At 46.2% G+C, this 18,032-nt stretch overlaps 2 protein-coding genes across 2 annotated transcripts; one reads left to right on the top strand and one right to left on the bottom strand.

Moving 5' to 3' along the window:
* The first annotated feature begins 3,593 nt into the window (after positions 1-3,593).
* Positions 3,594-6,360, top strand: LOC9662335 (phenylalanine ammonia-lyase class 1). Its single transcript, XM_002982863.2, has 2 exons — positions 3,594-3,710; positions 3,958-6,360. Exons 1-2 carry the CDS (start codon positions 3,594-3,596, stop codon positions 6,337-6,339), a joined length of 2,499 nt encoding a protein of 832 aa, XP_002982909.2. The 3' UTR covers positions 6,340-6,360.
* An 871-nt stretch (positions 6,361-7,231) lies between these two features.
* LOC112350880 lies at positions 7,232-7,637 on the bottom strand. Its single transcript, XM_024687860.1, has 2 exons — positions 7,480-7,637; positions 7,232-7,439 (listed from the first exon to the last, which is right to left on the bottom strand). Exons 1-2 carry the CDS (start codon positions 7,635-7,637, stop codon positions 7,232-7,234), a joined length of 366 nt encoding a protein of 121 aa, XP_024543628.1.
* Positions 7,638-18,032: the final 10,395 nt, after the last annotated feature.

Below are 18,032 nucleotides of genomic sequence, written 5' to 3'. Positions count from 1 at the left end.
CCTCCTGGACAAATGCCGCGAGCATCGCATTCATGGCGACAAGATTCCACTCTAGCATCGAGTCGAACAGACTCTTTGCTTGCTGGATCTTGCCGTTGGAACCAAACCCACTAATCGCGACCGTCCACGACATCAGATTCCTCTCGGGCATAGCACCAAACAAAGCGTTCATGCCCTCCAGATCCCCAGTTCGGGCATATCCCGTTAGCATCACCGTCCAAGAGAAAAGATTCCTTCTCTTCATGGAATCAAACACCCTCTTTGTGTCATCTAAAGAGGAACAAGATGCCATGTTTGCCAGCAAGGAATTCCAGGATGCTAGGATCTGATCTGGCATGGAATCAAAGACCTACATTTGACGGGACAAGATTCCCAGTGCCAGTATTATGTCCTTTCAAAAGCTGGTGGAAGATTTACTATGCTTTTTACCACAAAGTCACAATCTTGAGCCCAGCAAATCGTTTGTGGAAGTTGTTAGATTCCACAAGATGCCCTTGAAGGGTAGGTATCTTGCACTTGATTGTCACTATCTTTGGGGTGGATTCATAAAAGATGCTGTGGGGTATCATTAGCACAACCCAAGATTTCACTTTCTAGTGAGTTGTGTAAAATAAATGCCACTTGAAAGATGAATGTGTATGTACATTCCTCAATGTCCTATAGAAACTAAAACAATATCAAAAACACACTCTTAAAGATACTAGTGAAATTATGAACAAGAATGCCCAATGCTGCCCATGAGCTATTTGTGAGACACAAAATCCCTAGGCCCCAAAGTGGAGCCGGAAGGGCGTCACATGGTAGTGGCCGAAGCAAAAGCCAAATGAGTGTAACACATTTGGATTAAAAGCTCCGATTTGAAAGGTTGAGAGCAGAAGTGGAACTCCCAAAAACGTGTTTGAGGAATGAGCACAAAGCGAGCAATAAGCGAGGCTCCAAAAAAGGACCCAAAAAGGACTAACACATGACACATGGAAGTGTCCAAGATGGACCCAAGTTGGAGTCCGAAGTGGAGTCCGAGAAGGACCCAAGATGGAGTCAGGTGGAGTCCGAGGTGGACCCAAGAAGGACCCAAGACGGAGTCCGAGATAAACCCGAGATGGAGTCCAAGATGGAGTCCGAGATGGAGTCCGAGGTGGAGTCCAAGGTGGAGTCCGAGATGGACCCGAGATGGACCCGAGATGGATCCAAGATTAAGTCCGAGACGGACCCAAGATGGAGTCCGAGATGGAGTCCGAGATGGACCCGAGATGGAATCCGAGATGGAGTCCAAGAAGGACCCGAGATGGACTCCGAGGTCAAGACCGAGACCGGGACCGAGACCGAGATCAAGACCGAGATCAGGACCGAGGCCGAGGCCGAGACCGAGTCCGAGTTCGAGTCCGAGTCCAAGTCCAAGTTCAAGTCCGAGTCCGAGTCCAAGTCCGAGTCCAAGTCCGAGTTCGAGTCTGAGAGGGTGAAAGCCCAAAGCGTTTGTCTCCCAGACCTTGGGGGGTTTGGTGAGCTCCAAAAGTATAGTAGGGGGAGGATTATAGTGGAGCTAGTTTGGCCAGAAAAGGCTAGTTTGGCCAGGAAAGGCCAGTTTGGCCCAGGAAGGCCAGACCCAGTGTCGGGTGATGAGCTGCCCACTAGGAAGTCCAAGACTAGAATGAACACGGACCGACAAGCGGGGTAGCTTGGTGAAGTGTTCAAGAGCCGGCTCTAGTTCCCCCAGGAGATCGACTGGCCGATGCTCCCAGTCCAAGTGTGGGTGGCACTACCTACTTGGATACCTGGTGTGGCTCAACGGAACCTCGCTTTAAGCCCATGGCTAGAGCACCAAAAGGCGAGAGGTGGGGAGAGTACCCATGAGGCTTGCGTAAGGCCACGGTGTTCCAAAATATTGTCCCAAAGTCCTAAACGGTAAAAGGGAAGAGGAGCAATCCTCTAGTGCAGTGACCAAGGATACGGTCACATGGTGAGGAAGTCCCAAAGGATTGAGGGACTTAGAGGTCGGGCTTGTGGGCCTTGATCTAGTGGCAGTGTTGGTGAACACAGCCATAGACAGAAAGGGACTTGGTGAGGATTGGAAAGGAGATATCGAGGAAGGCTATTCCCCATGTCTGCAGGCATTCTAAGGATGCTAAGGAGTGGATCTAGGATGACCACTCATGGACAGATGGCTCAGTCTTGGAGAGACGGGATTGCAATGTAAGTGGTGTTGAACCACTGATGTGACCAAGGTGAAAGGGCATGGCCTAGCATAACGGGCTGGTATGTTGGTGGTACCTTGGAGTGTTGATCATGGGATCAGACACGTGGAGCACTTAGACCAAGTGCAAAGGTTGAGGGGCATGGATGCCCTTCTCGGGGTGAGCAAGCCCCAAGTCCGGAATTGGACTTATGGAGGTTGTGAATGAGACTCCTCCAAGTGGTTGGAGGTATGGTTAAGTGACTAAAGTATAATGGAAAAAATTAGTCGCTTACACCATCCATCTCCTAAGTGACTCCATCACAAAACTTGAAGCCACTTGTTATGTTCCGTAACATGCAATATTGTCATAGAGCGCTTCACCATTAACATACCTCAAGTGTCAAAATGTTTTGATTCTAATGTTAAAATCCTTTGACACTAACAAGCAAATGCTACAAGAGACTAATAGTTTCAACGAAAGTATTTACAAAAGAATTTACATTATTAAAATCTATGTATGATTTTTATAAGGGTTTGACAACTAGATCAACAAGGATTTCTTTGTTGCACCACCTTTCACTTGATTTATGGCCTTGACTGATCTAAAGTGATGAGATGGGTGATATAGCAAGACGAACGAGACAATGAGAAGAATGTAGAACATCCCATATTGTTCATGTTACCCTCTTTTGATTGTCCATTGGATCAAGAGTTGTGTTGAATCTTAGCATGCATATAACACATTAATCTTAATTCTAGTGTTTCTAGCATTTTGTTTTGCTATTTAATATCTTCTTGTAATGTTAGCTGATTCTCATATGGATCTGAAAATTAGGACTAATACTTAAGAGTTTAAGGAGATTTAGTGACATCCTACCCCTTAGCTTGAGCCAGCTAGAAGCAAGCTAAACTTACTAGATCTTAATCTCAACATGTGGTATAATTCTTAAAACCATTATGATACCAGATGTAAACTATTAATAGTAAACTTTTCCAAAGTCAAACCTAAAATCCCTATGATACCAAATGTAAAATTTTAAATTTAAACTTCATCTAGCCCAATATTACTCAAACCCAAAATATCTCAAAACCTTTAATCGATTGAAAAATAAAATGCACTTTTATTTATACACCTCTTCTTTTCATATTTAAACCATTATAAATCACCTGTCAAATAGTTCCTTTAATTGTTAAGCGTGTGGTACTAGGAAATCAAGGAAGATAGAAAACTACACAATGCATGCTAGAGAACCATAATAGGTATATTGCATAAACACTGTGGATCAATCCACCAAAGCAAATAACTCTTAAGGCATTTCAGATTGATCGAAACATAGAGGGGAGGTGGCTAGTCTCTCCACGCAGCACATCACAACCCCACATACACACAAGAAAGAAAAGAAAAAGATAGATATTCACCATGAGCCCGCATGCCCCCATGCCCCCACCAGTCCATCCACCCGTCAGCCACGCGAACTTGACAATCCGGTCGTCCACCTGGACGCCGCGGTTGGTGACAGTTCGTACGAAAATCGAGGTGCGTACGGTAGGATTCTACCGCCCATGTGTTTTAATTTCTTACAGCGAACTAGGGGTTAGGACGCAGCCCAGAATATTCTCGGAGCATCTTGCTGCCACGTCATGCCAGTCATGGCCATGGCCATGACCGCGCAGCCGTCGGATGGGCCCTCATCCGAGGGCGGCAGCGCGGGTATAAAGGGTAGTTCAAACGCTGGCATAGATCAGTGTTCTCTCTTCTCTCTTTTTCCAACGCACAAAAGAAGAGGAAGAACACACAAAGAAGAGCGCAAACATTCGATTCGATCGGAGCAAAGAGGCGGCGATTCGATCGGAGAACAGGGCAAGGCCGGGCAATCGATTCCACGCACCGGCGCTCTCAATTTGGGCTTCTCATTCCTCCCCTGCTGCAGGAGCTAGACAAATCCTCCCTCAATCGATCGATCGATCGAGGAGAAGCTCACAGGGAAGAAGCGAAAATGGTGGCCAACGGCAGCGACACAACCTCCTCCTACTCGCCGCTCGTCCGGGTGTCGCCAGATCCCACCAATTCCACTCCGCGCTACGACACCGCCGATCCCCTCAGCTGGAAGAAGGCCGCGGCGGCGATGTCGGGTAGCCACCTCGAGGAGGTCCGCGAGATGGCCCACACCGTCTACGGCGCCGCCAAGCCCAGCTTCCCGATCGAGGGCACCACGCTCACCATCGCCCAGGTGGCGGCGGTGGCCAAGCGCGGTGCCCAGGTACGCTTGGATTCCGCCGCCGCCAAGAAGAGGGTGGACGAGAGCTCCAACTGGGTACTCGACAATGCGATGAAGGGGACCGACATCCTCGGCGTCACGACTGGATTCGGCGCCACCTCCCACCGCCGGATCAACCAGGGCGTGGGGCTCCAGCGCGAGCTCATCCGCGTCCTCAACGCCGGGATCTTCAGCGACGACGATTCGACCAACGTTCTCCCGCTGGCCTTCGCGCGCGGCGCGATGCTGGTGCGCACCAACACGCTCCTCCAGGGCTACTCGGGCATCCGGTGGGAGATCCTGTCCGCCATGGAGAAGCTCGTCAACTCGGGCATCGTGCCGCGGATCCCACTCCGCGGGACGATCACTGCCTCCGGCGATCTCGTCCCTCTCAGCTACATTGCCGGGCTGCTCAGCGGCCGATCCAACGCGCGCGCCGTCTTGCCGGACGGGAAGGTCGTCAACAGCACCGAGGCGCTGAAGCTCGTCGGCGTGGAGCAGCCCTTCGAGCTCCAGCCCAAGGAAGGCTTCGCCATCGTCAACGGCACGGCAGTCGGCGCGGCGGTGGCCTCCATCGCCTGCTTCGACGCCAACGTCCTGGCGCTCCTGGCCGAGATCCTGTCCGCGATGTTCTGCGAGGCGATGCAAGGCAAGCCCGAGTTCACGGATCCGCTGACGCACAAGCTCAAGCACCACCCCGGCCAGATCGAGGCCGCCGCCATCATGGAGCACGTCCTCGCCGGGAGCTCCTACATGAAGGCCGCCGCCAAGCTCCACGAGACCGACTCCCTCAAGAAGCCCAAGCAGGACCGCTACGCGCTGCGGACCTCCCCGCAGTGGCTCGGCCCCCAGATCGAGGTCATCCGCCACGCCACTCACTCCATCCAGCGCGAGATCAACTCCGTGAATGACAACCCGATCATCGACGTTGCTCGCGACAAGGCCCTCCACGGCGGCAACTTCCAGGGGACGCCCATCGGTGTGTCCATGGATAACTTGCGCCTGGCGGTGGCGGCCATCGGGAAGCTCATGTTCGCGCAGTTCTCGGAGCTCGTCAATGACTTCTACAACAACGGCCTGCCTTCCAACTTGAGCGGCGGATCCAACCCAAGCTTGGACTATGGTTTCAAAGGTGCCGAGATCGCCATGGCCTCGTACACCTCGGAGCTCCAGTACCTGGCCAACCCGGTCACCACCCACGTCCAGAGCGCCGAGCAGCACAACCAGGACGTGAACTCTCTCGGCCTCGTCTCGGCTCGCAAGACGGTGGAAGCTCTCGACATCCTCAAGCTCATGTCGTCGACGTATCTGGTGGCATTGTGCCAGGCCATCGACCTCCGCCACCTCGAGGAGAACTTGCAAGCCACCGTGAAGCAGACCGTCTCTCACGCCGTTAAGAATACGCTCACCACCGGGGCTGCCGGAGCGCTGCTGCCGTCGCGCCTCTGCGAGAAGGAGCTCCTGTCCGTGGTGGACAACCAGCACGTCTTCACCTACATCGATGATCCGGCCAGCGCTGGATACCCGCTCATGCAGAAGCTCCGCCAGGTTCTCGTCGAGCACGCCTTGAAGAACATCGGGGACGAGAAGGAGACGAGCTCCTCGGTGTTGCACAAGATCGGGCTGTTCGAGGAGGAGCTCAAGGCGGCGTTGAGTGTCGAGGTCCCGGCGGCCAGGGAGGCGTACGAGAGCGGTAACGCGGTGCTGCCAAACCGGATCTTCGACTGTGCCTCGGCGCCGCTGTATGAGTTTGTGAGGAAAGGTGCTGGAACTGCGCTGCTCATGGGGACCAAGAGTGGAACGCCCGGCGAGGACTTCACCAAAGTCTACGATGCCATCTGCCAGGGGAAGCTTGTTGCTCCCTTGTTGAAGTGTCTCGATGGCTGGTCCGGAACGCCCAGTTTCTGAGCTACGCTAACTCGCTAGCCCGATCAAGCGAGCACACACTTCCTGTTCCTTCTTGTTTCCTTTCAGCTCCTTCTTCCTTTTTCTCAGAACGCGGGGCGGGATGTTCAAAGTTTTCAAGATCTCTTGTGGGTTAGTCCATTTTTCTCGACATCATCCAGCTCTTCTTGTTTTTTCCTTCTTCCCTGTGCTGCTGCTGCTGCTGCTGCCTGGCTAATTATTGTGTACATCTAATGAAAAGTTAACGAATTTGTCTGTCGTTGCTGCGTTGCTTTCCTGCTTGCTTCTAACCGGATGTAAGGTTTCTTGCTTGTCCAACGTTCTCGACTTGCTCTCGGGTTCCAACACTCTAGGGAGGATTTTGTCAGTCCGTCCAATCCAATACGATCCGAAACAGTCCAGGAAACCATTAGAAACCTTTAAAGCAGCCGAGCCGAGCCAAATCGACCAGGCCGAAAGTCAAGTACCGAGTGGAGAAGAGCTGTTCGCAAACGTTGAGGAAATCAACACCACTGTAGCTCACTTGCATGAGTAGCTGGGCCTTCCATCTACTGCAACATCCGAGGCTCTAGAATTGTTTTTTCTTTCTTTGCAAAATCTTTGCAGATCGGTCTGAGAGAAGAGCCCGGCGATAATCTCTGGTCCTTCTCAGCCAACAACAAGGAATTAAAGCGACAAAAAACAGGAGAGAAAAAATAAAACTATCGATCGATCTAACAATCGAGTCTAGCACTTACTCTCTCGCAGATCTGTGCGACACACTGCCACCTTTAATTGCCGTGCTGTGCCACCAAACTACTACTCTGCCACGGTCACCAATTTCTTCTTTTCCCTCTTGGACATTTTCTGGAGTTTCTTGAGGTTGGTCACCTTCTGGAGCTTCAAACCCGACTTCTTAACGTTTTCCTCCTTCCTCTTCTTGTAGTCCTCCAGCCTCTTTCTTGTTGGCCCGGATTTGCTCCTTGAGCTGCTGCTTGCGCTCCCGGAACTCCGCCGCGATGCGCTTGTGGCGCGCTCCTCCAGGCTGCTGCCCTCGACGCTCACCCGCAGCGCTGACGCGCGGCACGTCTTCACCTCCTTCCACTTGTGCCCCGACACCTTCCCTGCGATCACGCGTCGTAGCTGGGCTTACCGTAGACGGGCCTGGAATCTCCCTCAGCCATCGCCTGCCGCTTCTCCTCCTGCTGCTGGTCCTCCACATCAATCGCCACCTGATCGGCATCGCGCTTGCGCTTCTTGTTCTTGGCGCCGCCTAGCCCCTCGTCGAGGAATCGAAAATCCAGAGGTGCGCCCGCCACCATGGCTCCAAGAATGCCCTCCCTTGCTCACGCCCGACAGAACTTTGTATATTCTGCAAGTTTTATCAGCCAAAAATTTTTAAACTAAAACCCTAAAATAAAAGATAATGAAAATTTAGATGTACAATTTTGATATTGTATATTAATATTAGCATAGTGGGATTTTAGTAGCTAGTAGATTGGTTTCAATCACTACTGTATATAAACTAAGGTTTTTGGGTTTATTGATATATATATTTTTATATTCAATTTTCGTATTCCATACACTCATATTAGTGGAGGTGAAGGGCAACTTTAATTGTCCCTAAGAAGTACTTAAATTTGGGATTTTAGTTTAGATTTAGGTTTGCATTATCTAGATCTTCTTATTCTTCTAACTTTTTCTATTTCTTTTTTTTTTATTCTTTCCTTTTTCATTCATCTTCATGGCAAAGTAGCAATTTCCTTCTCTTTTGACTTTGGAGTTGTAGTTGGTGCAATTGCTTGATGATATGCAATTAAAATTGAACAACCAAATTCAGTTGATAGCAATATTCACAACGCATGATACAATTTCTCTTGCTCTTGCTGCCAATCCTTATATCCAGCCAGAGTTCTTCCGTGGGAATCCTAAGGATGATATATACCATTGGTTTGATCACTTTATAGCGATTGTGATATATTATTCTTGGGATATAGTTTGGCATTTATATGAATTTTCCATGTAATGTTGCAGTGGTATAATTGTGTAAGCAACAAAAAAAAACAACTTGAGAGATGATCTATAAAGTTCAAATATAAAGGGAACATGAATAAGAGTGCATCCTTTTTTTTTCAATTGGTTAAGAGTTTTAGGATATTTGGGGTTAAATGTTATTGGGTTTGAATAGTATTAGGTTGGGTGACCTCTTGGGAAGTTTAAATTCAGGAGTTTACATTCAAGACCTTTCGTTCACGAAGGCATGAACTTGAAGGAAAGTGTGGTAGATTATAAGTAATTAAAGAGAATGACTTGAGAGACAATCTATAGGGTCCAAATTCAAGAGTTTACAAATGGCTTAAGCGCAACCACTCGTGTGGATTAGAGTATTCTCCTAGATGTTTTCGTTTTGCTGACGATTGTGATGATGTCTTCCAACAATTGAATTGTCTTTGTCAAGGGCTACTTGAATTGGTGATGTAATTTGGCATTCATTTTTATAGCCTCATACAGAGCCAAATATATTGGAGCAGATCAAGTTAATAATGTTATGGTCAATACTTCATTAAAATCTTGTAGAACTTGTGTATGCATTTGCTCCAACCACCCTTGACAATGCTCTTTGTTTGGCACATCATTATGAGATGTCATTTGTTCCACTTTTTGCTACACATCCTTCAGCCCCACTTTCTATGGGAGATGGTCATGTTCCAATGGAGATTGATGCTATTATTACCCAAATTCAATGACAAAAGCGAGGACATGGTTGTGGCCATGGCCGTGATGTCTACTGCTAAGCATATGATGAAGTTGGTCACACTTATTGACGTTGTTGGTGTTTCCAAAGTGGCAACCTCTAGTTCCTAGGTGGAGACATTGGCATCAACAACATTCTGTTAATGTTGTTGTAGTGGAAGGTTTGGACACTGAGATGCTATATTGTTGGGAAACAAAGAGTCACATGAGTAATGGAAAGATCTTGCACAAATAAAAGTTAGTGACCCCTCCATCTTCTTTTCAGGAGTATCATCAAGGGTTTCACTCGGCACCAGTTCATTTAGTGTTTACTTTCCAAGTTCGTTTATAAAAAAGAGATCTTCTATTATTGTCTTTGTGTTGGTTGATACAAATTTGAGTTTATTTTCTATTGCTCGGCCTATTGCCATATGTTATCGTCTATATTTACATTGTGTAGCAGAGCCAGTTTTCATTTTTTATGGCAATGGCAATACATATGCATGTGCATGGGATGAGGCAAATTTGGTTATGCATATAGACGATCTCGAGTTTGAGTTGCAATCATTGTAGGGTGGTGCCGAGTTAAACTTTTGACCCCATCCTTGTTATAAATTAGTTACAGTGTAATTATGTTGAGTGTGACTTTGAAGCTTCTCCCCCTTATCTCATACTTTTTTATATTTTTTCCTTTCACTTTATTACCTTTCACTTTTGTCTCCCCATTACTTCCTCTTATATTTCTGTCTTATCTTTCTTCTATCCTTTTGACAGTCTTTATGTTGTAGCAGTTAACCAACTCATGAAGGAGTATACCAATCTCTTTGAATTTGATTTATCATCTAGGGCTAAAATTGCAATATTTCATCCTATTTTAACTGGGGATGCTCGTCCAATTAAGGTTTCTATTCATTTTTGGTCACCCAAAGAGATCAAAATTTTATATGCAAACATTAAGAAGATGTTAGAAAATACTGTTATTTAAAAGTTACAAAGTTCTTAAGCGTGTGAACCCCATCTTGTGATGAAACTTGATAAGAGTATTTGTTTCTGCATTGACTATCATTTATTAAACGAAGTGACAATCCCGAATATGTACCCTCTTCCTTACATTGCTTATTTCTTGGATTGTCTAAGGAGAACTCATTGGTTCACCAAGTTAGATCTTGCTTCAGAGTATTAGCAAATACAGATGGCCAAAGAAGATATTCTTAAAATTTCTTTTTGTACACTATTTAGTTTGTAGGAGTTCTTGGTGATGTCGTTTGGTTTGAACAATGTTCCAACAATTTTTTAATGGATGATGGATGGGGTTCTTTATGATATGCCAGAGGTCATTGTTGACTTCATCGATGATGTCTTGATCCACTCGAAGGGGCATGAGAGGAATACGTTTGTAATATTTGTAACGTGTTGGATTAGTTATAGAAAGTTGGTTTAAAGTTGAAGTGGTTAAAGTGTGTGTTTGAGTTTAAAGACACGATATATCTTGGGTACCATATTTCTCGTGAGGGTTTTCAAATTAATCTTGACAAACTTATGGCCATTCTAAAGTTCCCTACCCTGAAGTGTATGAATGATATGCAACACTTCCTGGGCAAGGTAAAGTATCTCGGTTGTTTTGTTGATTATTTTTCTAATTGCATTGCATCATTGTGAATATTGCGAAAGTCGTCAATGTCATTTTTTATTTGGTCTGTGGACTGTGATGTAAGGAACCAACTCACTAAGGTGTCAAAGGCTAAAAGATCCCTGAAAACATGACCAATATGATAAAGAGTTCATCGGATAAGATCAAGTCTAAGACTGACTCTAAGATTGAGTTCGAGACCGAGTCCAAGATCGAGTCTGAGACAAACTCCGAGATCGAGTTCGAGACCGAGTTCGAGACTAAGATTGAAACCAAGTCCAAAATCTGAGATTGGGTCCAAGACGGAGTTCGAGATTGAGTACGAGACCGAGTTCGAGATAGAGTCCGAGATTGGGTCCGAGATCGTGTCCAAGACCAAGTCGAAGATCGAGTCCAAGACTGAGTTCAAGATCAAGTTTGAGACTAAGTCCGAATACTAATACAGGTTGTGGGGTGAAGGCCCAAAGCATGTGTCTCCCAAAGGGGAGTTGTAGGGGGTTCCAAAAGTATAGTAGGGATAGTGAGGTCCAAGAACTAGTCTTGAAGGAACTTTCCAGTGGTGCTTCCAAACTGACTTGAGGTTGAGATTGGGGTTGAGGGGTCTTGGGTGGGAGTGAGTATGGACTCAAGTGGTGTCGGAAGGGCCACCCATGGAAGTGCTCAAGAGCAACTCCCACTCCTGGAAAGGAAACTGACTGCAATGCTCTTGACTCATGTGGAGCAGTGCCCCACTTGAGTACCTTGTGGCTCATTGGTCCTTGCCCTTCCTAAGGGCTTGGGCCTTCCCTTCATGATGGAAGTGGGGGAGTAAGGGTACCCATGCCAGGGCGTTAGGCCATGGTGTTTCCCCTTGGTGTCCCGGGGCAATTGTTGCACCCGAGGCTTGAGATTTAAAGGGTCCCATGATCAAGTCTTGTTGTACCAAGGGATGTTAGGAATCTGGAGGCTTGGTGTGTTTGACTACTTGTGCCTGTAGGGAGTGTAGCTAAACCTTAAGTCTAATCTAACCCGGGGAAGGGAATTGGGAGAAAATTTGGGAGACTATGGATGGATGGATAACACTTTATTACTTATGCAGTGAGTTATTGCTACCAAGTAGGACCAAGTAGGAGCTAGTACAATAGGTGGGGACCTTGATGAGGGAACTTAATTAAGGCCAAGGCCAAGGTGGTCAAATAAACAAGGTAAGTTAGCAAATTGGAAAGGTCTCGGTCTTGGCCTCGGTCTTGGTCTAGGCCTTGGTCTCGGTCTCGGCCTCAATCTCGGTCTCGGTCTCAGTCTTGACCTTGGTCTTGGTTTTAGTCTCAATCTTGACCTCAGATTCCATCTCGGGTCCATCTCAAACTCCATCTCAAACTTTTCCATGTGCCATATGTTGGTCCTCTTGTGTCCCTTTTCTAGAGACTCACTTACTATATGCTTCGTGCTTGTTCCTTGAACACTTCGTTAGGAGTTCCACTCCCACTCTCAACTATCCAAGTCAAAGTTTTTAGTCCAAACGTGTTACACTCATTTGGTTTCCATTTCAGCCACTACCACGTGGCACTCTTTCGGCTCCACTTTGGGGCTTAGGGATTTGTGTCTCATAGCTATGAGTGGCAAATAGATTGGTCCATAGCTGTTTAATACGGCACTAATGGCTCCTTCCTAGGCATGATTATAAGTGGATCAATCAAGATTATAGGGATTAGTCTATTGGTTTAAGTTGTCATTGCCGTGCTCTCTTATAAACTTTTCTTGGATTAGACTGAAAGTAGTGCAAAAGCAAACTTAAGGTTTGGTCAAAAATGAGATTGAAAAGAGAGTTATCAGGGACAAAAGATCAAACACGTAAATCATTTTCTCTTCTTGGAGAGATGATTTGCAATGAGGTGTTAACTCATTGCTCGTGTTCACATTATGTAATCAAAAGCCCCTATCTTGATGTATGTTAGTTATGATGGTTTTACAAGTGGTGAGTCATAGGATGGATAGTGATGAAGCACTAAACCATTTTGTTTAGGCTTACTATTGAAGATTTGGGTTACAATGCTCAATTCTTTTATGGGGAATTTTGTTATTACTCTTTGAGTAGCTTGGTGTTGGATTAGTTTTGAGTTTAATCAAATAAAGAATGGCATGAGCTTATTCCTATTGTGAACAAAAGTTAGTGGTGTTAAGTGTTGTAAATCTCTATCAATAGGGTGTGGCATTTATATTGTATTTTGTTAAATCAAGTTAGCACTTGATACTCACATAAACATTTGAAGTAATGATATTGACATTGTTATGGTGTTGTTCAATTGATGATCAAATCATTGTGATACTTACTTATATCATATTCATGTGATAATGAGCAATGTGTTTACAAAGTTGTTTGGTCAAACAATGATCAATCCTAAAGTGGTTGATGGTGAAACTAATTTACTTGCAAGTAATAATATTATCGTAGCTTTGATTGGATTCTCAATAGTGATCCATTATGTTAAGCTTAAATTGGTACTTTGTTTCTTTGAAGGTTTGCCCATAAAGTGTTGGAAAGGGTTATAACATTAACTTGTTATAGCTTGTTGGTTTATTTGTTACCACTTAAAATAGATTATTGGATAGAGAAGGTGTGAAGTTAAGACATTGATATTGCTAGTATTTGTGTTAGTGGAAATGGCATTGTAGTTTCGAGTGATAAAGAATTTTCCTTAGACTTTGATTTTTCATGTCATTTTTTTTGTTAGTGTTTTAGCTTCACATTGGATCTTAAAGGTTGCTAAAAAAGAGTGTTAATGTGATGTGGATATCTGAAGATATGGTCTTTATGATCAAGTCTTGGATGTTCATTTTGAATTTTGCAAATATCAGTGTCGGATGTTGGAAATACAAGCATGTTGTTGGCTCATCAGAATTTATGTTGAGGTGAACCTATATGAAGTTGTTAGTAGGAGAAAGTTGGTTGAGTTTTGAAATTTTATATTTTTAAATTGAGAGTCATTTTTTCTCTAGGATGGAAAATTTTCCACAAATTTTCTTAAGATTTTCCAATGCCTGATCTATTGATTATTTTGCTCGAAAACCATTTCATTTTCATAAGTCAGTACAAACTAGTGAAGGGTTAAAGTTGATTTTGGTTAACTTAGATTTTAGTAGATAGTTTGTATAATGCAGCTCGAAAGGGATATTGACTTTTGGGGTTAAGGCAATTGAGTTAAATACAGTTTGCAGTTGGTGTAGGAAAGTGGTTGTTGCACTTTTCTAGAAATGTGACCCTTGTGCCTTTCTTCTGTAGTGTTATGCTAAGTAGCAGATTGCACTTTGCATTTCATTAGATTATATGAGAGTAGTGAGCTCTCACTGATCTTAATTTGGCCTAGATAACCTTGTGCCTTGGTTGAGGATAGTGATGTTTAACTTAGTTGTTTGAAGTTGAGTGTGAGACACAAAATCCCTAAGCCCCAAAGTGGAGCCGGAAGGGCGCCATGTGGTAGTGGCCGAAGCGAGAGCCAAACGAGCGTAACATGTTTGGACCAAAAGCTCTGACTTGAAAAGTCAAGAGCGGGAGTGGAACTCCCAACGAAGTGCTCGAGGAATGAGCACGAAGCAAGCAATAAGCGAGGCTCCAAAAAGGGACCCAAAAAGACCAACACATGACATGTGGAAGTGTCCGAGATGGACCCGAGATGGAGTCTGAGATGGACCCGAGATGGAGTCCGAGATGGAACCCGAGATGGACCCGAGATGGACCTGAGATGGAGTCCGAGATGGAGTCTGAGATGGACCCGAGATGGAGTCCGAGATGGACCCGAGATGGAGTCCAAGATGGAGTCTGAGATGGACCCGAGATGGAGTCTGAGATGGAGTCCGAGATGGACCCGAGATGGACCCGAGATGGGCCCGAGATGGACCCGAGATGGAGTCCGAGATGGACCCGAGATGGAGTCCGAGATGGAGTCCGAGATGGACCCGAGATGGAGTCCAAGATGGAGTCCGAGATGGACCCGAGACCGAGACCGAGACCGAGACGGAGTTCGAGTCCGAAACCGGGACCGAGACCGAGTCCGAGTCCGAGTTGAAGCTCGAGTCCGAGTCCGAATACTAATACAGGCAGTTGGGTGAAAGCCCAAAGTGATCGTCCTCCAGGGGGGGGGGGGGGGGGCTGCGGGGGGTTCCAAAAGTATAGTAAGGAGAGTGTGGGGGTTGGAGCCCAGTGGAGCCAGTTTGGCTAGGAAGGGCCAGTTTGGCCCAGGAAGGCCATACCCAGTGTTGGGTGATGAATTGACCACTGGGAAGTCCAAAACTAGAGTGAATACGAACCGACAAGCGAGGTAGCTTGGTGAAGTGTTCAAGAGCCGGCTCTAGTTCCCCCGGGAGATCGAATGGTCGATGCTCCCAGTCCAAGTGTGGGTGACACTACCTACTTGGATACCAGGCGTGGCTCAACGGAACCTCGCTCTAAGCCCATGGCTAGAGCATCCAAATGCAGAAGGCAGGGAGAGTACCCATGAGGCCCACGTAGGGCCACGGGGTTCCGAAATGGTGTCCCAAAGTCCCAGATTGTGGAAAGGAAGAGGAGTAGCCCTCTAGTGTGGTGACCAAGGACACAGTCACATGGTGAGGAAGTCCTAAAGGATAGTGGGACTTAGTGGTCGGGCCGGTGGGCCTTGATCCAATGGTGTTGTTGGCGAACACAGCCAAGGATAGAAAGGGACTTGGTGAGGACCAGAACGGAGATATTGACGAAAGCTATTCCCCATGTCTGTAGGCATCCTAAAGATGTTAAGGAGTGGATCTGGGATGATCACTCATGGACGGATGACCCAGTCTTTGAGAGATAGGATTGGAATGCATGTGGTGTTGGACCACCAGTGTGACCAAGGTAAATGGGCATGGCCTTAGCGTAATGGGCCGATACGTTAGTGGCACCTTGGGGTGTCGATCATGGGATCGGACACGTGGAGCACTTAGACCAAGTGCTAAGGTTGAGTGGCATAGATGCCATTCTCGGGGTTAGCAAGCCCCAAGTCCTAACTGGGACTTATGGAGGTTGTGAATGAGACTCCTCCAAGTGGTCGGAGGTGCGGTTAAGTGACTAAAGTAAAATGGAAAAATTAATCGCTTACAACTTGGTATCGGAGCTGTTCCTTAGTTCGACTTTTATTGGTGCTCAAGTATACCACCACTGGTGTTGGCATCGGAAGGTCCGAGGAGTGGGCCTATCCTTGAGGAGTAGCAGGTCGGGAAGACATGGCTTTCCATTATAGTTCATGTGTGAACTTGTAGACAACGTGGTGGATAGAAAAGGGCCAATAATGGAACGACTTTGGGATCTTGGGAACAGTGTAAGGGTTTCCTCAGAGAGTTGAGGATGTGATCTAGATGAGCGTTTGACGCAGCAAACGGGCTAATGTAGTTGTAGTAAACAACTATCGTTGGGATCACAGGCAAGATGCAGACTCCAAAACAATAAAGGAGTCACAAGATTACCCTCATATAGTTGGGGCTGGTGCTTATAAATTTGAGACCGGAATTGATGACCGTGGGAGGTCAAATACGGAAGAGGACACAAGTACTTGAAATGGTAGCCGGGGCTACCTCTAATAAATGCTGGAACAACCCAAGGAGTTGGGGGTGTACTTAAAGGATGAGTTGGTATTCTCATCATATGGACAAGTGGTCCTAAGGGGTAGAAAGTTGCCCCTAGAGAAAAAATCGAGTGTCGGAGTAACACTTGCAAAAGATGGTCCTTGGAGTAGGATATGAATACAAGGAGTTGTATTCTAATAAACTAGCACCTCAAAGGTAGGACCTCATGGGTCATCGGATTAACAAAGTCCAAAAAGTTGAATGACTCCAATAGAGTCAAGGTATAATCCTAAGGGCTTGAGGAAAGCATTTGGACTGAGGTGTGTGGTGCCCCACGAAGGATGGGGAGGATCTTGAGATCCAAGCATGAGAGCAGTGTGTATCTCATTGATGGCAGAAGGTGCCATGCTAAAGTCGTGGGAAGGAGTTTCCCGAAAGAAAACAACTTTGACACAAAGTTGTGTGTGAACTCTATGCTGCAGTGTTAATGGATAATTGGCATAAGAGACCACTGTATTGGTCTTGGCAAAGACCTAGACACAATTAAGAAGTGTCATTGAGATAAGCTCGTGGAGCCAATGGTGTGGAGACACCAAATGGCCCAAGGTGTGATACCTTGAGGTTATGTTGATGGGTTCATGAGAACCCCTTGCGAAAGGAATCCTTATGGAAATGGGAATGGCATAGCCTAAACTGGAAGGTAGATGGTAGAGTGTGGTGACCCAGATAATGATGGAGGTGTGGAAGCACCAGCAATGAGTTGTAGGACTTGACAACTATGAGGCAACTAAGCAAGAGGTGCAGGTAATTGGTTAAAAGGGTAGGAGGTAGCTGCCCAAGACTTTTTAATGGGATAAAGAAGTTAAATATACCCTTATGGGGATAAGTTGCTTATGTTGCGATATAGTAAGTCAATGTCATAAAAGGAAATGCTCATTGTCAATGAGGCCATCATTAAGACACCCAAACACTCTAGAACACCAAGAGGTGGTGTTTAGTATCGCGAGGGCAATAAATAAGTCCCAAGGGACAAAGTCCCTAGCGAATAATGGATAGGAGGTGCTATCCAAATGTCCAAGGTTGCGGAGACAGGAGAAGTCCGTCTACCCAAATTGGACAAAGCCAAAAAGGGGATTTTGGCGAGGCTAATGATGGGCATATGAAAGCCCATAAGTAGCAATAGTAATCCCAGTGTGTGGGATTACAAGGTGAGCATACCTAGATTGAAGAACCACTCCCTAGGCTATCTGGTCGGTTCATCCCTAAGAATACCTGCTAAGGCATGATAGAAAGTGCAAAGCTATCCTCCTAGTCTGGAGGAGAATGACCGAAGGAAAGGTGTGAAGCCAAAAAGCAAGTAGTAAGGGGATAGAACCAAACCATAGGAATCGAAGGGCATGACCAAGGCTGGTTGTGCCAGCTGGGAGTGGAGAATCAAGTGGGGGCTCGAGGATGTTGTTGCTAAGCAACCGTGATGCCATGGAGAGTCTAAAATATAGAATTGTCCATATTAGACTATATGGCAACTAGAAAGCTTGCAAATGGAGAGACCTTAGCAAACTAAGGAACAGAGTTCTTTGAACGTTCCCCTAGGTAGATAAGTACCTAGACATCCAAGTGTAAATGGTTTATAGAGCGCGCGAAATTATAGTGGCGCAGCAGAAGCGTGGTCTTGAAGCTTGCCAAGAGGCGAGGCTATCAAGATTAGGGAAATATTTCCCGAGTGTTTAAAGAGAAGGCTTTGAATGAAAGTCGATGGTTAAATACTTTCATGCTTATGCATGAACCATGTTACAGTGGT

This window comes from Selaginella moellendorffii, unplaced genomic scaffold, assembly GCF_000143415.4.
Source record: "Selaginella moellendorffii unplaced genomic scaffold, v1.0 SELMOscaffold_55, whole genome shotgun sequence".
Lineage (NCBI taxonomy): Eukaryota > Viridiplantae > Streptophyta > Lycopodiopsida > Selaginellales > Selaginellaceae > Selaginella > Selaginella moellendorffii.
Note: the sequence above shows the minus strand (reverse complement) of the source record. Positions and strands in the feature narration are given on the sequence as shown.

Excerpts from the sequence above, each read along its gene's own strand:
- LOC112350880 (XM_024687860.1), bottom strand. The coding sequence starts at position 7,637 with ATGGTGGCGGGCGCACCTCTGGATTTTCGATTCCTCGACGAGGGGCTA. Across the intron at positions 7,440-7,479 it reads ATGGCTGAGGGAGATTCCAG|GGAAGGTGTCGGGGCACAAG; the intron begins GCCCGTCTACGG and ends GCGTGATCGCAG.
- LOC9662335 (XM_002982863.2), top strand. The coding sequence starts at position 3,594 with ATGAGCCCGCATGCCCCCATGCCCCCACCAGTCCATCCACCCGTCAGC. Across the intron at positions 3,711-3,957 it reads CAGTTCGTACGAAAATCGAG|AGGAAGAACACACAAAGAAG; the intron begins GTGCGTACGGTA and ends GCACAAAAGAAG.